At 39.2% G+C, this 19,193-nt stretch overlaps 1 protein-coding gene across 18 annotated transcripts in view; it reads right to left on the bottom strand.

Moving 5' to 3' along the window:
• The window catches only part of UNC13B (unc-13 homolog B), a 252,510-nt gene that overhangs the window by 166,441 nt on the left and 66,876 nt on the right, over positions 1 to 19,193 (bottom strand). For 17 of the 18 annotated variants that reach the window (XM_045470007.1, XM_045470020.1, XM_045470021.1 and 14 more), the window contains exons 2-3: positions 8,815 to 8,844; positions 4,872 to 4,971 (exon numbers count right to left, since the gene is read on the bottom strand). In XM_045470007.1, the coding sequence (XP_045325963.1) occupies positions 4,872 to 4,971; positions 8,815 to 8,844 (130 nt within the window). Of the gene's footprint in view, positions 1 to 4,871; positions 4,972 to 8,814; positions 8,845 to 19,193 lie in introns of those variants that run through there. The other variant, XM_045470010.1, reaches the window with a different exon arrangement.

Genomic DNA, 19,193 nt, shown 5'->3' with positions numbered 1-19,193 from the left:
GGTCAGGAACAAGACAGGGATGGCCACTCCCACCACTGTTATTCAACGTAGTATTGGAAGTCTTAGGGTCTGCAATCAGACAACACAGAGAAATAAAAGGCATCCAAATTGGCCAGGAGGAAGTCAAATGTTCACTCTTCCCAGATGACGTGATACTTTATATGGAAAACCCTAAAGATTCCACCAAAAAACTGCTAGAACTGATTCATGAATTCAGCAAAGTTGCAGGATATAAAATCAATGCACAGAAATTGGTTGCACTCCTATACACCAACAATGAAGCGACAGAAAGAGAAATCAAGGAATCGATCCCATTTACAGTTGCACCAAAACCCATAAAATACCTAGGAATAAATCTAACCAAAAAGGTGAAAAAATCTATACACTGAAAACTATAGAAAGCTTATGAAAGAAATTGAAGAAGACACAAAAAAATGGAAAAAGATTCCAAGCTCCTGGACAGGAAGAAATAATATTGTTAAAATGTTGATACTACTCAAAGCAATCTACACATTCAATGCAATCCCTATCAAAATAACACCAGCATTCCTCACAGAGCTAGAACAAATAATCCTAAAATTTATATGGAACCAGAAAAGACCCTGAATAGCCAAAGCAATCTGGGAAAAAAAAAAAAAAAACAAAGCAGGAGGCATCACAATCCCAGACTTCAAGCTGGTACAAAGTTGTAGTCATCAAGACAGTATGGTACTGGCACGAGAACACTCATATCAATGGAACAGAATAGAGAACCCAGAAATAGACCCACAAACGCATGGCCAACTAATCTTTGACAAAGCAGGAAAGAATATCCAATGGAATAAAGACAGTCTCTTCAGCAAGTGTGCTGGGAAAACTGGACAGCAACATGCAGAAGAATGAACCTGGACCACTTTCTTACACCATACACAAAAATAAACTCAAAATGGATGAAAGACCTCAACATAAGACAGGAAGTCATCAAAATCCTCGAGGAGAAAGCAGGCAAAAACCTGCTTTGACCTCAGCTGCAGCAACTTCTTACTCAACACCTCTCCAGAGGCAAAGGAAACAAAAGCAAAAATGAACTATTGGGACCTCATCAAAATAAAAAGCTTCTGCACAGCGAAGGAAACAATCAGCAAAACTAAAAGGCAACTGACAGAACGGGAAAAGATGTTTGCAAATGACATATCAGATGAAGGATTAGTATCCACAATCTATAAAGAACTTATCAAACTCAACACCCAAAAAACAAATAATCCAGTGAAGAAATGGGCAAAAGACATGAATAGACACTTCTCCAAAGAAGACATCCAGATGGCAAACCAACACATCAAAAAATGCTCAACATCAATCATCATCAGGAAAATACAATTCAAACCCACAATGAGATACCACCTCATACCTGTCAGAAGGGCTAACATTAACAATTCAGGCAACAACAGATGTTGGCGAGGATGTGGAGAAAGAAGATCTCTTTTGCATTGCTGGTGGGAATGCAAACTGGTGCAGCCACTCTGGAAAACAGTATGGAGGTTCCTCAAAAAACTAAAAATAGAACTACCCTACAACCCAGCAATTGCACTACTAGGCATTTATCCAAGGGATACAGGTGTGCTGTTTTAAAGGGACACAGGCACCCCAATGTTTATAGCAGCACTATCAACAATAACCATAGTATGGAAAGAGCCCAAATGCCCATGGATGGATGAATGGATAAAGAAGATGTGGTGTATATATATACATACACACACACACATACACACACACATACAGTGGAGTATTACTCAGCAATCAAATCAAAAAGGATGAAATCTTGCCATTTGCAACTACATGGGTGGAACTGGAGGGTATTATGCTAAGCGAAATTATTCAGAGAAAGCCAAATATCATATGTCTTCACTCATATGAGGACTTTAAGACACAGAACAGATGAACATAAGGGAAGGAAAGCAAAAATAATATAAAAACAGGGAAGGGGACAAAACATAAGAGACTCTTAAATATGGAGAACAAACAGAGGGTTACTGGAGGGGTTGTGGGAGGGCGGGATGGGCTAAATGGGTAAGAGGCACTAAGGAATTTACTCCTGAAATCATTGTTGCACTATATGCTCACTAATTTGGATATAAATTTTAAAAAATAAAATTAAAAAAAAAAGGCCATATACAAAAGCCCCATAGCTAATATCATCATTAATGGGGAAAAACTGAGAGCCTTTCCCCTATGGTGAGGAACAAGACAAGGATGCCCACTCTCACCATTACTATTTAACATAGTACTGGAAGCCTAAGCCTCAGTAATCAGACAACAAAAAGAAATAAAGAGCATCCAAATCAGCAAGGAAGAAATCAAACTTTCACTATTTGCTGACAACATGATAGTTTATGTAGAAAACTTCAAAGACACCACCAAAAAAAAAGGCTAGAATACATGAGTTCAGCAAATTGCAGGATATAAAATCAACTTGGAGAAATCTGCTGCATTTCTGTACACTAATAACAAAGCAGCAGAGAAAGAAATTAAGCAATCGATCCCATATACAAGTGCAGCAAAAACAGTAAGTTACCCAGGAATAAATTTAACTAAAGAGGTAAAAGATCTGTACTCTGAAAACTATATAAGACTTATTAAAGATATTGAAGAAGATACAAAGAAATGGAAAACATTCCATGCTCATGGATTAGAAAAACAAACATTGTTAAAATATCTATACTACCCAAAGCAATCTACATATTTAATGCAATCCTCATCAAAATACCAACAGCAGGGGCGCCTGGGTGGCTCAGTGGGTTCAGTGTCTGTCTTCAGCTCAGGTCATGATCTCACAGTTTGTGAGTTCGAGACCCACATTGGGTTCTCTGCTGTTAGCACAGAGCCAGCTTCAGATCCTATCCCCTCTCTCTCTGCCCCTCCCCCACTCACTCCCATTCTCTCTCAAATAAATAAACATTAAAAAAATACCACCATCATTCTTCACAGAGCTAGATCACACAATCCTAAAATTTGTATGGAACCACAAAAGATCCCAGATAGCCAAAGCAATCCTGAAAAAAAGAAACACAAAACTGAAGGCATAATGATTCCAGATTTCAAGCCATATTACAAAGCTGCTGTCGTCAAGACAGGATGGTACTGGCACAAAAACAGACACATCAATCAATGGAACAGAACAGAAAACCCACAAATTGGACCCAGAACTATATGGTCTACTCATCTTTGGCAAAGCAGGAAAGAATATCCAATGGAAAAAAAGACAGTCTCTACAACAAGTGGTGCGGGAAAAACTGGATGGCAACATGCAAAAATACACAAAAATAAACTCAAAATGGATGAAAGACCTAAATGTGAGACAGGAAACAATCAACATCTAGAGGAGAACACAGCAGCAACCTCTTTGACCTGGGCCAGAGCAACCTCTTATTAGACATGTCACCAGAGGTAAGGAAAACAAAAGCAAACATGAACTATTAGGGCTTCATCAAAATAAAAAGCTTCCGCACAGCAAAGGAAACAATCAACACAACTAAAAGTCAGCCTACAGAATGGGAAAAGATGTTTGCAAATGACATATTGGATAAAGGGTTAGTATCCAAAGTTTATAAAGAACTTGTCAAACTCAACACCCAGTTAAGAAATAATCCAGTGGAGAAATGGGCAGAAGATATGAATAGACATTTTTCCAAAGACGACATTCAGATGGCCAACCAACACATGAAAAGATGCTCAACATCACTTATCATCAGGGAATACAAATCAAAAACACATTGAAATACCACCTCACATCAGTCAGAGTGGTTAAAATTAACAACTCAGACAACAACAGGTGTTGGCAAGGATGTGGAGAAAGGGAAACCCTCTTGCATTGCTGGTGGGAATGCAAACTGGTGCAGTCACTCTGGAAAACAGTACAGAGGTTCCTCAAGAAACAAAAAATAGGAATACCTATGATCCAGCAACTGTACTATTAGGTATTTACCCAAAGGATATAGAAATAAAAATTTGAAGGGGTACATGCCCACCCCAATGCTTATAGCAGCATTATCAACAATAGTCAAACTGTGGAGAGAACCCCAATGTCTACTGAATGATGATGGATAAAGATGATGTAGTGTGTGTGTGTGTGTGTGTGTGTGTGCATGTGCCTGCACATGTGAATATGCACTCATGCATCACTCACTGATGATGAGTGATGTTGACCATCTTTTCATGTGTCTGTTTGCCATGTGGATGTCTTCTTTGGAAAAATGTCTATTTGTATCTTCTGCCCATTTCTTCACTGGATATATGCATGAGCACGCGTGCGTGTGCGCGCACACACACACACACACAATGGGATATTACTCAGCCATCAAAAACAATGAAGTCTTTTCATTTGCAATGATGTGGATGGAACTGGAATGTATTTTGCTAAGCAAAATAAGTCAATCAGAGAGAGACAAATACCATATGATTTCAATCATATGTGGAATTAAAAAAACAAAACAGATGAACATAGGGGAAGCAGAGGAAGAAAAAGAGAGGGAAACAAATTACAAGAGACACTTAGCAATAGAGAACAAACTAAAGGTTGATGGAGGGAGGTGGGTAGAGGCAGGCTAGATGGGTACTAAGGAGGGCACTTGTTATGGTGAGCATTGAGTACTGTATGTAAGTGATGAATTAGTGAATTCTACTCTTGAAACCACTATTGCACTGTACATTAACTAAAAAAAAAAAAAAAAAAAGACCCTCTTTGTAAAAAAATAATAGATTAAAACAAAGAAAAACACAACAAATCCAGGAGAGAACAAAACTGGAGATATACTTCACCCACCACACACCTCACTTATTCCTGTTCAACTCTGTAGTTTTTGTAAGGCATGCTGCTGCCACTCTGAAGTACTTACAACATAAAATCTTGTTCCCAAGAAGGTTGATCACCACGAACTGCTACAGTTGTGCTCTTCACATTCTGCACTTTCAGGGTCACATAGGTGTTAAATTTATCTTTAAAAAAAATGCAAAAAAAAAAAAAACCAAGATGAAGATGTAATACTTAGTGCTCAGATTTGTTACCCAGGCTCACAAACCCTTTGGAACTGAGTAATCCAAATTAAAGTATTAGAAATTGAAGCAAAAATAAAACTATATATTGTACAATACAGCATCATTCTAAGCCCACAGAACTGCAAAAAATTATAAAACATTAATTCTCTCTTCTCAAAAGTATAAACTGTAATAGTTTTTCAAATTTCAGAAATACACATTTGATCCTGTAGACACACACACATACATAATGAAAATGAAAGCTTTATACAATACAAGTTGGGATACATTAATATATCCTATTCTAATTTATTTAAACTTTTGAAACATTCATCATAACCAACAAAATTGATATTACAGCCCATCTTTAGTTTGAAAAAAAACAAATATAATCGATCTAGTAGAAAAGATATGTAAATTTAGTAAAATGAAGAAGTAAGTACCATAAAAGAAAAAGTGGTAAAGGATTGAAGAGGAAGGGTTATCTCTTGCTGTTGACAGAACAAGAATTGAGCAAAAAATCCTCCTAAAGGAAATGGATTCCCAGATTAATTTATTCAGGTTGGCCTAAACCACGACTTACACAAAAAGCAACACTACTGCAGAGTTGGGAAAAGGAGATTCTCTAACCTGAGAATATAAATTGAGTTCTAGTGCCTAAGACAGCACTAGTCCTGTACCACTCTCCCTGTACTACTTGAGCATAAACCATGATTAGAGGCACTGAATTAAGAGTTCACTTTTCTATGTAAGAAATTAATCATAACATAAAATGAAAAGACAATCATTTTTGGCTCATCAAATTGGCAAACATTGTTTAAAATGAATTAACTAATGTAAGGGGTGTGAGAAAATTGCCCTGCCATGCACTTCTAGCACAAGGTAAATCTTTCTCTTAAGCATCATTAAAAATTATGTAGTTTAAAAAAATTAAAAATAAGTAAATAAAAATAAAAATTATGTAGTTTTACAAAAAGCAGAATCAGATCTATAAATACAGAGAACTGATGGTTGCCACAGTGGTGGGCGATGGGCAAAATGGGGAGCAGGAGATAGAGGCTTCCAGTTATAGAATGCAAAAGTCACAGGAATAAAATGCACAGCATGAGGAATATAAGCAATGGTATTGTGATAGTGTTATGTAGTAACAGGTGGTAGCTACACTTGTGGTGAACACAGGTATAAACTTGTAGAATCACTATGTTGTACACATAAAACTAACCTAACTTTGTATGTTATGCTATACTTAAAATTTTTTTTAAATAATAAAAGTGAGGATACAATGTTCTAAGTTTGTTGTGATAATTAAATAAGAATAAGACGTTTATGAAAGTAGGCAATGCTCTGATATATCAAGTGCTCAATAAATCATAGCCATTTTATTTTTTAACATTTATTTATTTTTGAGACAGAGAGAGACAGAGCATGAACAGGGGAGGGGCAGAGAGAGAGGGAGACACAGAATCCGAAACAGGCTCCAGGCTCCGAGCTGTCAGCACAGAGCCCAACGCAGGGCTCGAACTCAGGGACCGCGAGATCATGACCTGAGTCGAAGTCGGCCGCTTAACCGACTGAGCCACCCAGGCGCCCCAAATCATAGCCATTTTAAATATTATGACTAGGGCACCTGGGTGGCTCAGTCGGTTGAGGGTCCAACTCTTGCTATTGGCTCAGGTCATCATCTCACAGTTCATGCAATCAAGCCCCGCATTGGGCCCTGCGCTCACAGTTCAGAATCTGCTTAGGATTCCCTCTCTTCCTCTCTCTCCTCTCTCTCTGCCCCTCCCCACTTGTGCACTCCCTCTTGCATGCCCATGCTCTCCCTCTCTCTCAAAATAAATAAACATTAATTTAAAAAATTTTATTGAAAAAAAAATTAAAAAAAAAAAAAGGGGGCGCCTGGGTGGCGCAGTCGGTTAAGCATCCGACTTCAGCCAGGTCACGATCTCGCGGTCCGTGAGTTCGAGCCCCGCGTCAGGCTCTGGGCTGATGGCTCAGAGCCTGGAGCCTGTTTCCGATTCTGTGTCTCCCTCTCTCTCTGCCCCTCCCCCATTCATGCTCTGTCTCTCTCTGTCCCAAAAATAAATAAACGTTGAAAAAAAAAAATTTTTAAAAAAAATTTTAATTATGACTATTAAATCCTTATGAAATCATTAAAAAATCATATAGTTCTATACTTAGATATGGAAAGTTTACCAGAATTATACTTTATTATGAGGATGCAAGCCCACCCACATAAGAGAATCCCACACATATCCAGTAGCAGTGTCGTAGATCACTGAGCTATGTTTTCTATCATATGATTCTGTATTCTACTCCCCACATCCAATCATAGCTGATCAGAGCAGGTTTAGATGCCACTCAAAAGCAGTCAAGCCATGAACTGGCAAAAAACTGAAAACAATCCAATTCCCTCTCAAACGATTTTAAATAGGGAAAACAAAGAAATAGTGACAACTGATGGTTGTCGGAGAGGCATATATATTCCACTGGAGCAACCATTATGGGCTGTGTGCAAACAAGGTAAGCATAGAAAGACAGGTAGAAGAGAAAGGAAAACAGAACAGATTCTCAGAAAGAAAAGAGATTTAGCTAGTGGAGACTGGAGTAGGCTCAGAGACTCTTTTAGTTCCTGTTGTACCCAAGGTTTGGCTTTTCAGATTCCCATGGGTTCCCAGTCATGAATTTTTTCCCAGTAATCCCCAGTACCTTCCCTTTTCCCCAGCAGCAACCAGCATTAAGTCCCTCTAACTTAGCATTCACAATTAAGGAAATGTATATTAAAACCTGTAAATACTATTCTCACCTTCTGATGGGCAAAGATTAAAAAGTTCCATATTACTGAATCTTTGTAAGGATTTGGATAAACGCTTATATACTTTTGGTCTGAGTATAATCTCCCCAAAACTTTCATTAAGTGAAATTTGGCAGCAGCTACCAAATTTTTAAAAAATGCATACCTCCAGCCTAGCAATTCTCTGCTTCTGGACTCTAGCATACAGATACATTTGCAAAAGCAGACACTGATATATGCACAAAAACATGTATTGCTTATAATAGCAAAAACTGGAAACAACTAAATATTCATCAATCAGGAAACTCAGGTACAAATTTACAACAAAATTCTAAACAACTTATTTTCATGATGTGTTGTTTGAATAAAAGCAGGTTGCACAAAGTTAATCTATTTATTTAAACATGCATATACACACAAAAATCTGAAAAGGTATACACAAACCTCCAAATAATTACTACTGAGAAGTAGAACTGAGTTGGCCAAGAGATATGGGGACTAAGTTTTCACTAAATAGGTATATAGACAGATCTCTTTAAAGTTTTACAACAGCACTGATTTTTGTTCCAGCTTTACTGAGGTATAATTGGCAACTTAAAATTGTATGTATTTAAGGTGTACAACTTGATGATTTGATATACATATACATTGTGAAATCATAATCAAGCAGATTAATATATTCATCACATCTCACATAATCACAATTTTCAAATGTGTATGTGTATATGATCAATAACAACTTGAGATCTATCCTCTTAGCGAATTTCAAGTATATAGCACTCGTTAATTATGAACACACTGATATTGTACATTAAATCTCCAGAAATTATTCATCTTGCATAACTGAAACTTTGTACCCCTTGACCAACATCTCTCCATATTGATTGTTAATAATTTATTTTCTTAATCTAATCAATAAATTAAATGAAATTAATGATTGTTTAAAAGATTGCTTTTAACTGAGAGAAAGTATGAAAGGAAAAGACATAATAATTAAAGGCTGGCCTTACCTGGTGAACCCTGGAATTTGGCTCTTTTAACTGCAAGAGAAAAAAAGACGACACCATGAAGACTTTCTGCAAGGTCATTTACTGAACCAATGTTTCTTGAGCACCTACTATATGCCAAAGTTAGAGTTAGAACTAGATTTGTAACTCTAAGTCTAAGAGAAAAGAAGCTGGGACTGCTGACCAAACCTTGAAGGCAGAGAGTTACAAGGACCTTTAAAAGTCATCCAATCTAGGATTGAGGGAAGATAACAGCGTAAGAGGACGCTGGGCTCACCAGGTCCTGCTGATCACTTAGATTCCACCTACACCTGCCTAAATAACCCAGAAAACCACCAGAAGACTTAGCAGAATGGATTACCTGGAGCCAAGCACAGACGAGAGGCCCACGGAAGAGGGTAGGAAGGGAGGAGAGGCGGTGCACGCTACACGGAACGGCAGAAGGGAGCGGGGGGGGGGGGGGGGGCAGCCCGCCGGCCAAGCAGAGACCCCGAGTCTGGCTTGCAAAAACGGAGGGGCCAGAAGGAGTATGTTCCAACAGCAAGCAGGACTTAACATCTGGAAGGTTATAAGTTAACAGCTCTGCTCAGAGAACTGGAGGGCTGGAGGACAACGAGAGAGAGAGTTGTTGAGCCCCGGACAACAGACCGCAGTTTGGTGGGAAACAAAGGCGCTCACCAGCGCCATCTCCTTTGCACATCCCCCAGCCAAAATCCCAAAGGGAACCAGTTCCTGCCAGGGAACTTGCTTGCTCCGCGCAAACACCCAACGCCCGTGCTTCTGCGGATCCATCCCTCTGGCGGGTCTGACTCCCTCCTGGTGCGGCAGGGCCCCTCCCAAAGTGGATCACTGAAGGAAAAGTGAGCTGAGCCTGCCCCTCCCGCCCCTGTGCACCTTGCCGATCCACCCCAGCGAATACGCCAGATCCCCAGCACCACAAGCCTGGCAGTGTGCAAGTAGCCCAGACGAGCCACGCCACCCCACCGTGAATCCCACCCCTAGGAGAGGAGAAGAGAAGGTACACACCAGTCTGACTGTGGCCCCAGCAGTGGGCTGGGGGCAGACGTCAGGTCTGACTGCGGCCCCACCCACCAATGCAAATTATTCAAGACAGCACAGGGGAAGTACCCTGCAGTTCTGCACCACTCCAGGGACTATCCAAAATGACTAAACGGAAGAATTCCCCTCAAAAAAATGTCCAGGAAATAACAACAGCTAACGAACTGATCAAGAAGGATTTAAACAATATAACAGAAAGTGAACTGAGAATAATAGTCATAAAATTAGTCACTGGGCTTGAAAACAGTATAGAGGACAGCAGAGAATCTATTGCTACAGAGATCAAGGGATTAAGGAACAGTCAGGAGGAGCTAAAAAATGCTATCAATGAACTGCAAAATAAAATGGAGACCACGGCTCGGAATGAAGAGGCAGAGGAGAGAATAGGTGAACTAGAAGATAAAATTATGGAAAAAGAGGAAGCTGAGAAAAAGATTAAAAAATCCAGGAGTATTAGGGGAAAATTAGAGAACTAAGTGATGCACTAAAGAGAAATAATCTACACATATGGGTATTCCAGAGGAGGAAGAGAGAGGGAAAGGTGCTGAAGGTGTACTTGAAGAAATAATAGCTGAGAACTTCCCTGATCTGGAGAAGGAAAAAGGCATTGAAATCCAAGAGGCACAGAGAACTCCCTTCAGACGTAACTTGAATCGATCTTCTGCACAACATATCATAGTGAAACTGGCAAAATACAAGGATAAAGAGAAAATTCTGAAAGCAGCTAGGTATAAACACACTCTAACATATAAAGGGAGACCTATAAGACTCCTGACCGATCTCTCTACTGAAATTTGGCAGGCCAGAAAGGAATGGCAAGAAATCTTCAATGTGATGAACAGAAAAAATAGGCAGTGAGAATGCTTTATCCAGCAAGTCTGTCATTTAGAATAGAAGGAGAGATAAAGGTTTTCCCAAACAAACAAAAACTGAAGGAATTCGTCACCACTAAACCAGCCCTACAAGAGATCCTAAGGGGGATCCTGTGAGACAAAGTACCAGAGACATCGCTACAAGCATGAAACCTACAAACATCACAATGACTCTAAACCCATATCTTTCTATACTAACACTGAATGTAAATGGACTAAATGCACCAACCAAAAGACATAGGGTATCAGAATGGATAAAAAAACAAGACCCATCTATTTGCTGTCTACAAGAGACTCATTTTAGACCTGAGGATACCTTCAGATTGAAAGTGAGGGGATGGAGAACTATTTATCATGCTACTGGAAGTCAAAAGAAAGCTGGAGTAGCCATACTTATATCAGACAAACTAGACTTTAAATTAAAGGATGTAACAAGAGAGGAAGAAGGGCATTATATAATAATTACAGGGTCTATCCATCAGGAAGAGCTAACAATTATAAATGTCTATGCGCCAAATACGGGAGCCCCCAAATATATAAAACAATTACTCACAAACACAAGCAACGTTATTGATAAGAATGTGGTAAATGCAGGGGACTTTAACACCCCGCTTACGGAAATGGATAGATCATCTAGACACACGGTCAATAAAGAAACAAGGGCCCTGAATGATACATTGGATCAGATGGACTTGACAGATATATTTAGAACTCTGCATCCCAAAGCAACAGAATATACTTTCTTCTCGAGTGCACATGGAACATTCTCTAAGATAGATCACATACTGGGTCACAAAACAGCCCTTCATAAGTATATAAGAATTGAGATCATACCATGCATACTTTCAGACCACAATGCTATGAAGCTTGAAATCAACCACAGGATAAAGTCTAGAAACCTCCAAAAGCATGGAGGTTAAAGAACACACTACTAAAGAATGAATGCGTCAACCAGGCAATTAGAGAAGAAACTAAACAATATATGGAAACAAACGAGAATGAAAATACAACAATCCAAACGCTTTGGGACACAGCGAAGGCAGTCCTGAGAGGAAAATACATTGCAATCCAGGCCTATCTCAAGAAACAAGAAAAAGCCCAAATATAAAATCTAACAGCACACCTAAAGGAAATAGAACAGCAAAGACACCCCAAACCCAGCAGAAGAAGAGAAATAATAAAGATCAGAGCAGAAATAAATATAGAATCTAAAAAACTGTAGAGCAGATCAATGAAGCCCAGAGTTGGTTTTTTGAAAAAATAAACAAAATTGATAAACCTCTAGCCAGGCTTCTCAAAAAGAAAAGGGAGATGACCCAAATAGATAAAATCATGAATGAAAATGGAATTATTACAACCAATCCCTCAGAGATACAAACAATTATCAAGGAATACTATGAAAAATTATATGCCAACAAACTGGACAACCTGGAAGAAATGGACAAATTCCTAAACATCCACACACTTCCAAAACTCAATCAGGAGGAAATAGAAAGCTTGAACAGACCCATAACCAGAGAAGAAATTGAATCAGTCATCAAAAATCTCCCAACAAATAAGAGTCCAGGACCAGATGGCTTCCCAGGGGAGTTCTACCAGACGTTTAAAGCAGAGATAATATCTATCCTTCTCAAGCTATTCCAAAAAATAGAAAGGGAAGGAAAACTTCCAGACTCATTTTTTGAAGCCAGTATTACTTTGATTTCTAAACCAGACAGAGACCCAGCAAAAAAAGAGAACTACAGGCCAATATCCCTGAAGAATATGGATGCAAAAATTCTCAATAAGATACTAGCAAATCGAATTCAACAGCATATAAAAAGAATTATTCACCATGATCAAGTGGGATTCATTCCTGGGATGCAGGGCTGGTTCAACATTTGCAAATCAATCAACGTGATACATCACATTAATAAAAGAAAAAATAAGAACCATATGATCCTGTCAATCGATGCAAAAAGGCATTTGACAAAATTCAGCAAACTTTTTTAATAAAAACCCTCAAGAAAGTCGGGATAGAAGGAACATACTTAAACATAATCAAAGCCATTTATGAAAAGCCCACATCTAACATCATCCTCAATGGGGAAAAACTGAGAGCTTTTTCCCTGAGATCAGGAACACGACAGGGATGTCCACTCTCACTTGTTGTTTAACATAGTGTTGGAAGTTCTAGCATCAGCAATCAGACAACAAAAGGAAATCAAAGGCATCCAAATTGGCAAAGATGAAGTCAACCTTTCACTTTTTGCAGATGACATGATATTATACATGGAAAATCCGATAGACTCCACCAAAAGCCTGCTAGAACTGATACACGAATTCAGCAAAGTCGCAGGATACAAAATCAATGTACAGAAATCAGTTGCATTCTTATACACTAATAATGAAGCAACAGAAAGACAAATAAAGAAACCGATCCCATTCACAATTGCACCAAGAAGCATAAAATACCTAGGAATAAATCTAACCAAAGATGTAAAAGATCTGTATGCTGAAAACTATAGAAAGCTTATGAAGGAAATTGAAGAAGATAGAAAGAAATGGAAAAACATTCCGTGCTCATGGATTGGAAGAATAAATATTGTCAAAATGTCAATACTACCTAAAGCTATCTACACATTCAATGCAATCCCAATCAAAATTGCACCAGCATTCTTCTCGAAGCTAGAACAAGCAATCCTAAAATTCATATGGAACCACAAAAGGCCCTGAATAGCCAAAGTAATTTTGAAGAAGAAGACCAAAGCAGGAGGCATCACAATCCCAGACTTTAGCCTCTACTACAAAGCTGTAATCATCAAGTCTGCATGGTATTGGCACAAAAACAGACACAGAGACCAATGGAATAGAATAGAAACCCCAGAACTAGACCCACAAACGTATGGCCAACTCATCTTTGACAAAGCAGGAAAGAATATCCAATGGAAAAAAGACAGCCTCTTTAACAAATGGTGCTGGGAGAACTGGACAGCAACATGCAGAAGGTTGAAACTAGACCACTTTCTCACACCATTCACAAAAATAAACTCAAAATGCATAAAGGACCTGAATGTGAGACAGGAAACCATCAAAACCTTAGAGGAGAAAGCAGGAAAAGACCTCTCTGACCTCAGCCGTAGCAATCTCTTACTTGACACATCCCCAAAGGCAAGGGAATTAAAAGCAAAAATGAACTACTGGGACCTTATGAAGATAAAAAGCTCCTGCACAGCAAAGGAAACAACCAACAAAACTAAAAGGCAACCAACGGAATGGGAAAAGATATTTGCAAATGACATATCGGACAAAGGGCTAGTATCCAAAATCTATAAAGAGCTCACCAAACTCCACACCCGAAAAACAAATAACCCAGTGAAGAAATGGGCAGAAAACATGAATAGACACTTCTCTAAAGAAGACATCCGGATGGCCAACAGGCACATGAAAAGATGCTCAACGTCGCTCCTCATCAGGGAAATACAAATGAAAACCACACTCAGATATCACCTCACGCCAGTCAGAGTGGCCAAAATGAACAAATCAGGAGACTATAGATGCTGGAGAGGATGTGGAGAAATGGGAACCCTCTTGCCCTGTTGGTGGGAATGCAAATTGGTGCAGCCACTCTGGAAAACAGTGTGGAGGTTCCTCAGAAAATTAAAAATAGACCAACCCTATGACCCAGCAATAGCACTGCTAGGAATTTACCCAAGGGATACAGGAGTACTGATGCACAGGGGCACTTGTACCCCAATGTTTATAGCAGCACTCTCAACAATAGCCAAATTATGGAAAGAGCCTAAATGTCCATCAACTGATGAATGGATAAAGAAATTGAGGTTTATATACACAATGGAGTACTACATGGCAATAAGAATGAAATATGGCCCTTTGTAGCAACGTGGATGGAACTAGAGAGTGTTATGCTAAGTGAAATAAGCCATACAGAGAAAGACAGATACCATATGTTTTCACTCTTATGTGGATCCTGAGAAACTGAACAGAAGCCCATGGGGGAGGGGAAGGAAAAAAAAGAGGTTAGAGTGGGAGAGAGCCAAAGCATGAGAGACTCTTAAAAACTGAGAACAAACTGAGGGTTGATGGGGGGTGGGAGGGAGGGGAGGGTGGGTGATGGGTATTGAGGAGGGCACCTTTTGGGATGAGCACTGGGTGTTGTATGGAAACCAATTTGACAATAAATTTCATATATTGAAAAAAAAATAAATAAACTTTCCCACCATCAAAACAAACAAACAAAATTCATCCAATCTAATTTAGGTAAACTAAATTACTCCTATGGCAGGCAACCAGTTTCATGTGACATATCTAAGGTTTAAGTTATAGAGGTTTCTTATTTAAAGCCCATCACACAAACTCCCTCTATTCCATTCATGCCTAAAGAAGAGCTCAAGAAGCTAGATTTGGACAGGAGACTTTATTTTTTTTTTTTTTAACGTTTATTTATTTTTGAGACAGAGAGAGACAAAGCATGAATGAGGGAGGGTCAGAGAGAGAGGGAGACACAGAATCCGAAGCAGGCTCCAGGCTCTGAGCTGTCAGCACAGAGCCCGACGCAGGGCTCGAACCCACAGACCGTGAGATCATGACCTGAGCTGAAGTCGGACAATTAACCGACTGAGCCACCCAGGCACCCCTGGACAAGAGACTTTAAACAAGGGTGAGAAGTAATTTCTTGCTGGGAATAAACAGTTAACAAGAGAAGCTCCCATCCAAATGATCACAAAGAGCTGTTTACAAAACATCAGTGCAGAACTGCAAAATAAAGTATCCCACATTAGGATTGCAGCATGCCAACTTCTAGGAAAGGTCAAAGACCACATACATGGAGGAAATCTGCTAAGTTCCAGTAAGCACCAACATTTTTCTATCAATGATGATTAGGACTAAGTACATAGGGATGGGAGGAGAATAAAAGGAAATCTCAAGACAGTGCCTGGTAAGGAGACTTGAGGGTACAGATCTGCCACTCTCCTTGTTCTACATTACAACTGAAAGCTTCAACCTTAGATGACATCCTAGCACTCCTTAATATTTTCCAAGACATGGGTGATCCAGTATTTCTTTACAAGACCCTCTCCATTCTCAGGCAGCACTTAATGCTAAAATCTATTTTTACTGAATCAAAGTGTCTCCCACTGGACTGCCCCTTGTAGTCTACATCAATTCCTCTTCCCAATCATTTTTTTAACAGTTTCATTTAATCTAAGACTTACTGTAAAGCTACAGTAATCAAGATAGTGTAGCACTGGCATAAAAATAGAGATCAATGAAGTAAAATGGAAATATATATGAAATATATGAATAAAACAATATATATTGCCCTTACCTCACACCACATGCAAAACTTAACTTGAAATGAATCAGGAATAGAACTAAATGGAAGAATTAAAACTATAAAACCTCTAGGAGCAAACAAAATCTTAGCAATCTTGGGATTGTCAAAAATTTCTTGAATACAAAAAGCATTAAGTTTAAAAGCATTAAAAAAAAAATGGATGGACTAGACTTAAAATTTGAAACGTATTCCTCAAAAGTCACTGTTAAAAAGGCAAGCCATAGATTAGGAGGAAATATTTGCAAAACATGTGTAAGACTAATAAATGACTAAGAAGAAATCTCAAAACACAGTATTAAGAAATCAAGAATCCACATTTAAAATTGTACATGTAGGGGCGCATCTGGGTGGCTCAGTCAGTTAAGCTTCCGCCTTTGGCTCGGGTCACTAATGGTTCGTGAGTTGGGGCCCCAAGTCAAGCTCTGTACTGACAGCTCATAGCCTGGAGCCTGCTTTGGATTCTGTGTCTCTCTCTGCCATTCCCCTGCTTGCATTCTACCTCTCTCAAAAATAAGCAAACATTTAAAAAAAAATTTTTTTTTAATAAGTAAATAAATACAATTGTACATGTAGGGGGCACCTGGGTGGCTAAATTGGTTGGGCATCTGATTCTTAGTTTTGGCTCAGGTAGTGATCTCTGGGTTCATGGGATTGTACCCCACACATCAGGCTCTGTGTTGACAGTGTGGAGCCTGCTTGGGATTCTCTCTCTCCCTCTATCTGCCCCTCCCCTACTTGAGAGCACATGCACACTCTCTCTTTCTCTCTCAAAACATATCAACACTTAAAATTGTACATGTAGTTGGCACAAAAACATATACTGAGATCAATGGAACAGAATAGAGAACCCAGAAATGGACCCACAAACGTATGGCCAACTAATCTTTGACAAAGCAGGAAAGAATATCCAATGGAATAAAGACAGTCTCTTCAGCAAGTGTGCTGGGAAAACTGGACAGCAACATGCAGAAGAATGAACCTGGACCACTTTCTTACACCATACACAAAAATAAACTCAAAATGGATGAAAGACCTCAACATAAGACAGGAAGTCATCAAAATCCTCGAGGAGAAAGCAGGCAAAAACCTCTTTGACCTCAGCTGCAGCAACTTCTTACTCAACACCTCTCCAGAGGCAAAGGAAACAAAAGCAAAAACGAACTATTGAGACCTCATCAAAATAAAAAGCTTCTGCACAGTGAAGGAAACAATCAGCAAAACTAAAAGGCAACTGACAGAATGGGAAAAGATATTTGCAAATGACATATCAGATGAAGGGTTAGTATCCAAAATCTATAAAGAACTTATCAAACTCAACACCCAAAAAACAAATATTCCAGTGAAGAATTGGGCAAAAGACATGAATAGACACTTCTCCAAAGAAGACATCCAGATGGCAAACCAACACATGAAAAAATGCTCAACACCAATCATCATCAGGAAAATACAATTCAAAACCACAATGAGATACCACCTCATACCTGTCAGAAGGGCTAACATAAACAACTCAGGCAACAACAGATGTTGGTGAGGATGTGGAGAAAGAGGATCTCTTTTGCATTGTTGGTGGGAATGCAAACTGGTGCAGCCACTCTGGAAAACAGTATGGAGGTTCCTCCATACATAAGGGAGGAAAGCAAAGGAGGTTCCTCTGTCAGTAGGAACACGTGACGCTTAATCTTGGGGTCATGAGTTTGAGCCCCGTGAGCGGTACAGAGTTTACTTAAAAAATAAAAAATAGGGGCACCTAAGTGGCTCAGTTAAGCATCTGACTTGGCTCAGGTCATGATCTTGCGGTTTGTGAGTTCGAGCCCCGTCTCAGGCTCTGATGACAGCTCAGAGCCTAAAGCCTGCTTGGGATTCTGTGTCTCCCCCTCTCTCTGCCCCTCCCATGCTAATGCTATCTCTCAATAATAAATAAATGTTAATAAATAATAAAAAATTATTTTAAATAGAAAAATATATATACATATAAAGTATTATTTGAACAACCTAAAACTGTACAAAAGGGGCTGGCTTAGTCTGTAGAGCAAGCAACTGTTGATCTTGGGGTTGTGAGTTTAAGATCCACATTGGGTGCAGAGCCTTCTTAAAAACAAATAAATTAAAACACACACACACACACACACATTTTCATTTACATTAGCACCCAAAAAAAATTAAGTACCTAGGTATAAATCTAACAAAAGAAGTATAAGATCTGTATGAGGAAAACTACCCAACTCTGATCAAAGATATTAAAGCAGAAGTAATTAGAGAAATAATCCATACTCATGGATATAAAGCCTCAATATCATCAAGATGTCAGTTCTTTCCAACTTGACCTACAGATTCAATATATTCCTAATCAAAATCCCAGCAAGTTATCTTGTAGATATGGAAAAACTGATTATGAAGTTTCTATGGAAAGCCAGAAGACCCAGAATAGCCAACTCTATATTGAAGTTCAAGACTGATACTATCCAACTTTCAATACTTAGTATAAAGCTAATAGTAATCCAGACAGTATGGTTTTAGTGAAAGAATAGACAAATAGATCAATCGAACAGGACAGACACCAGAAATAGACCCACATAAATACAGTCATCTTTTTTTTTTTTCATTTTATTTTTAAGCAACCTCTACACCCAATGTGAGGCTCAAACTTACAAGCCCAAGAATCGCATACTCCACCAACTTAGCTAGCCAGGTGCCCAAGTCAACTAATCTTTGACAGAGGAGCAAAGGCAATACAATGGAGCAACAACAGCCTTTTCAACAAATGATGCTGTAACAAATGGACATGTACATCCAAAAAAAAAAAAAAAAAAGAAAAATTCTAGGGGCGCCTGCAAGGCTCAGTTGGTTAAGCTTCCCACTTCAGCTCAGGTCATGGTCTTGCAGTTCATGAGTTCAAGCCTCATGCCGGGCTCTGAGCTGACAGCTCAGAGCCTGGAGCCTGCTTCTGATTCTGTGTCTCCCTCTCTCTCTTTGCCCCTCCCCAACTTGTGCTCTTTCTCTCTCTAAAATAAACATTAAGGGGCGCCTGGGTGGCTCAGTTGGTTGAGCGTCCGACTTCGGCCCAGGTCATGATCTCGCGGTCCGTGGGTTTGAGCCCCGCATCGGGCTCTGTG

The sequence above is a fragment of the Leopardus geoffroyi genome, chromosome D4 (assembly GCF_018350155.1).
Source record: "Leopardus geoffroyi isolate Oge1 chromosome D4, O.geoffroyi_Oge1_pat1.0, whole genome shotgun sequence".
NCBI lineage: Eukaryota > Metazoa > Chordata > Mammalia > Carnivora > Felidae > Leopardus > Leopardus geoffroyi.
The sequence above is the reverse complement of the archived record's forward strand: the minus strand, read 5'-3'. Positions and strand labels throughout refer to the sequence as shown.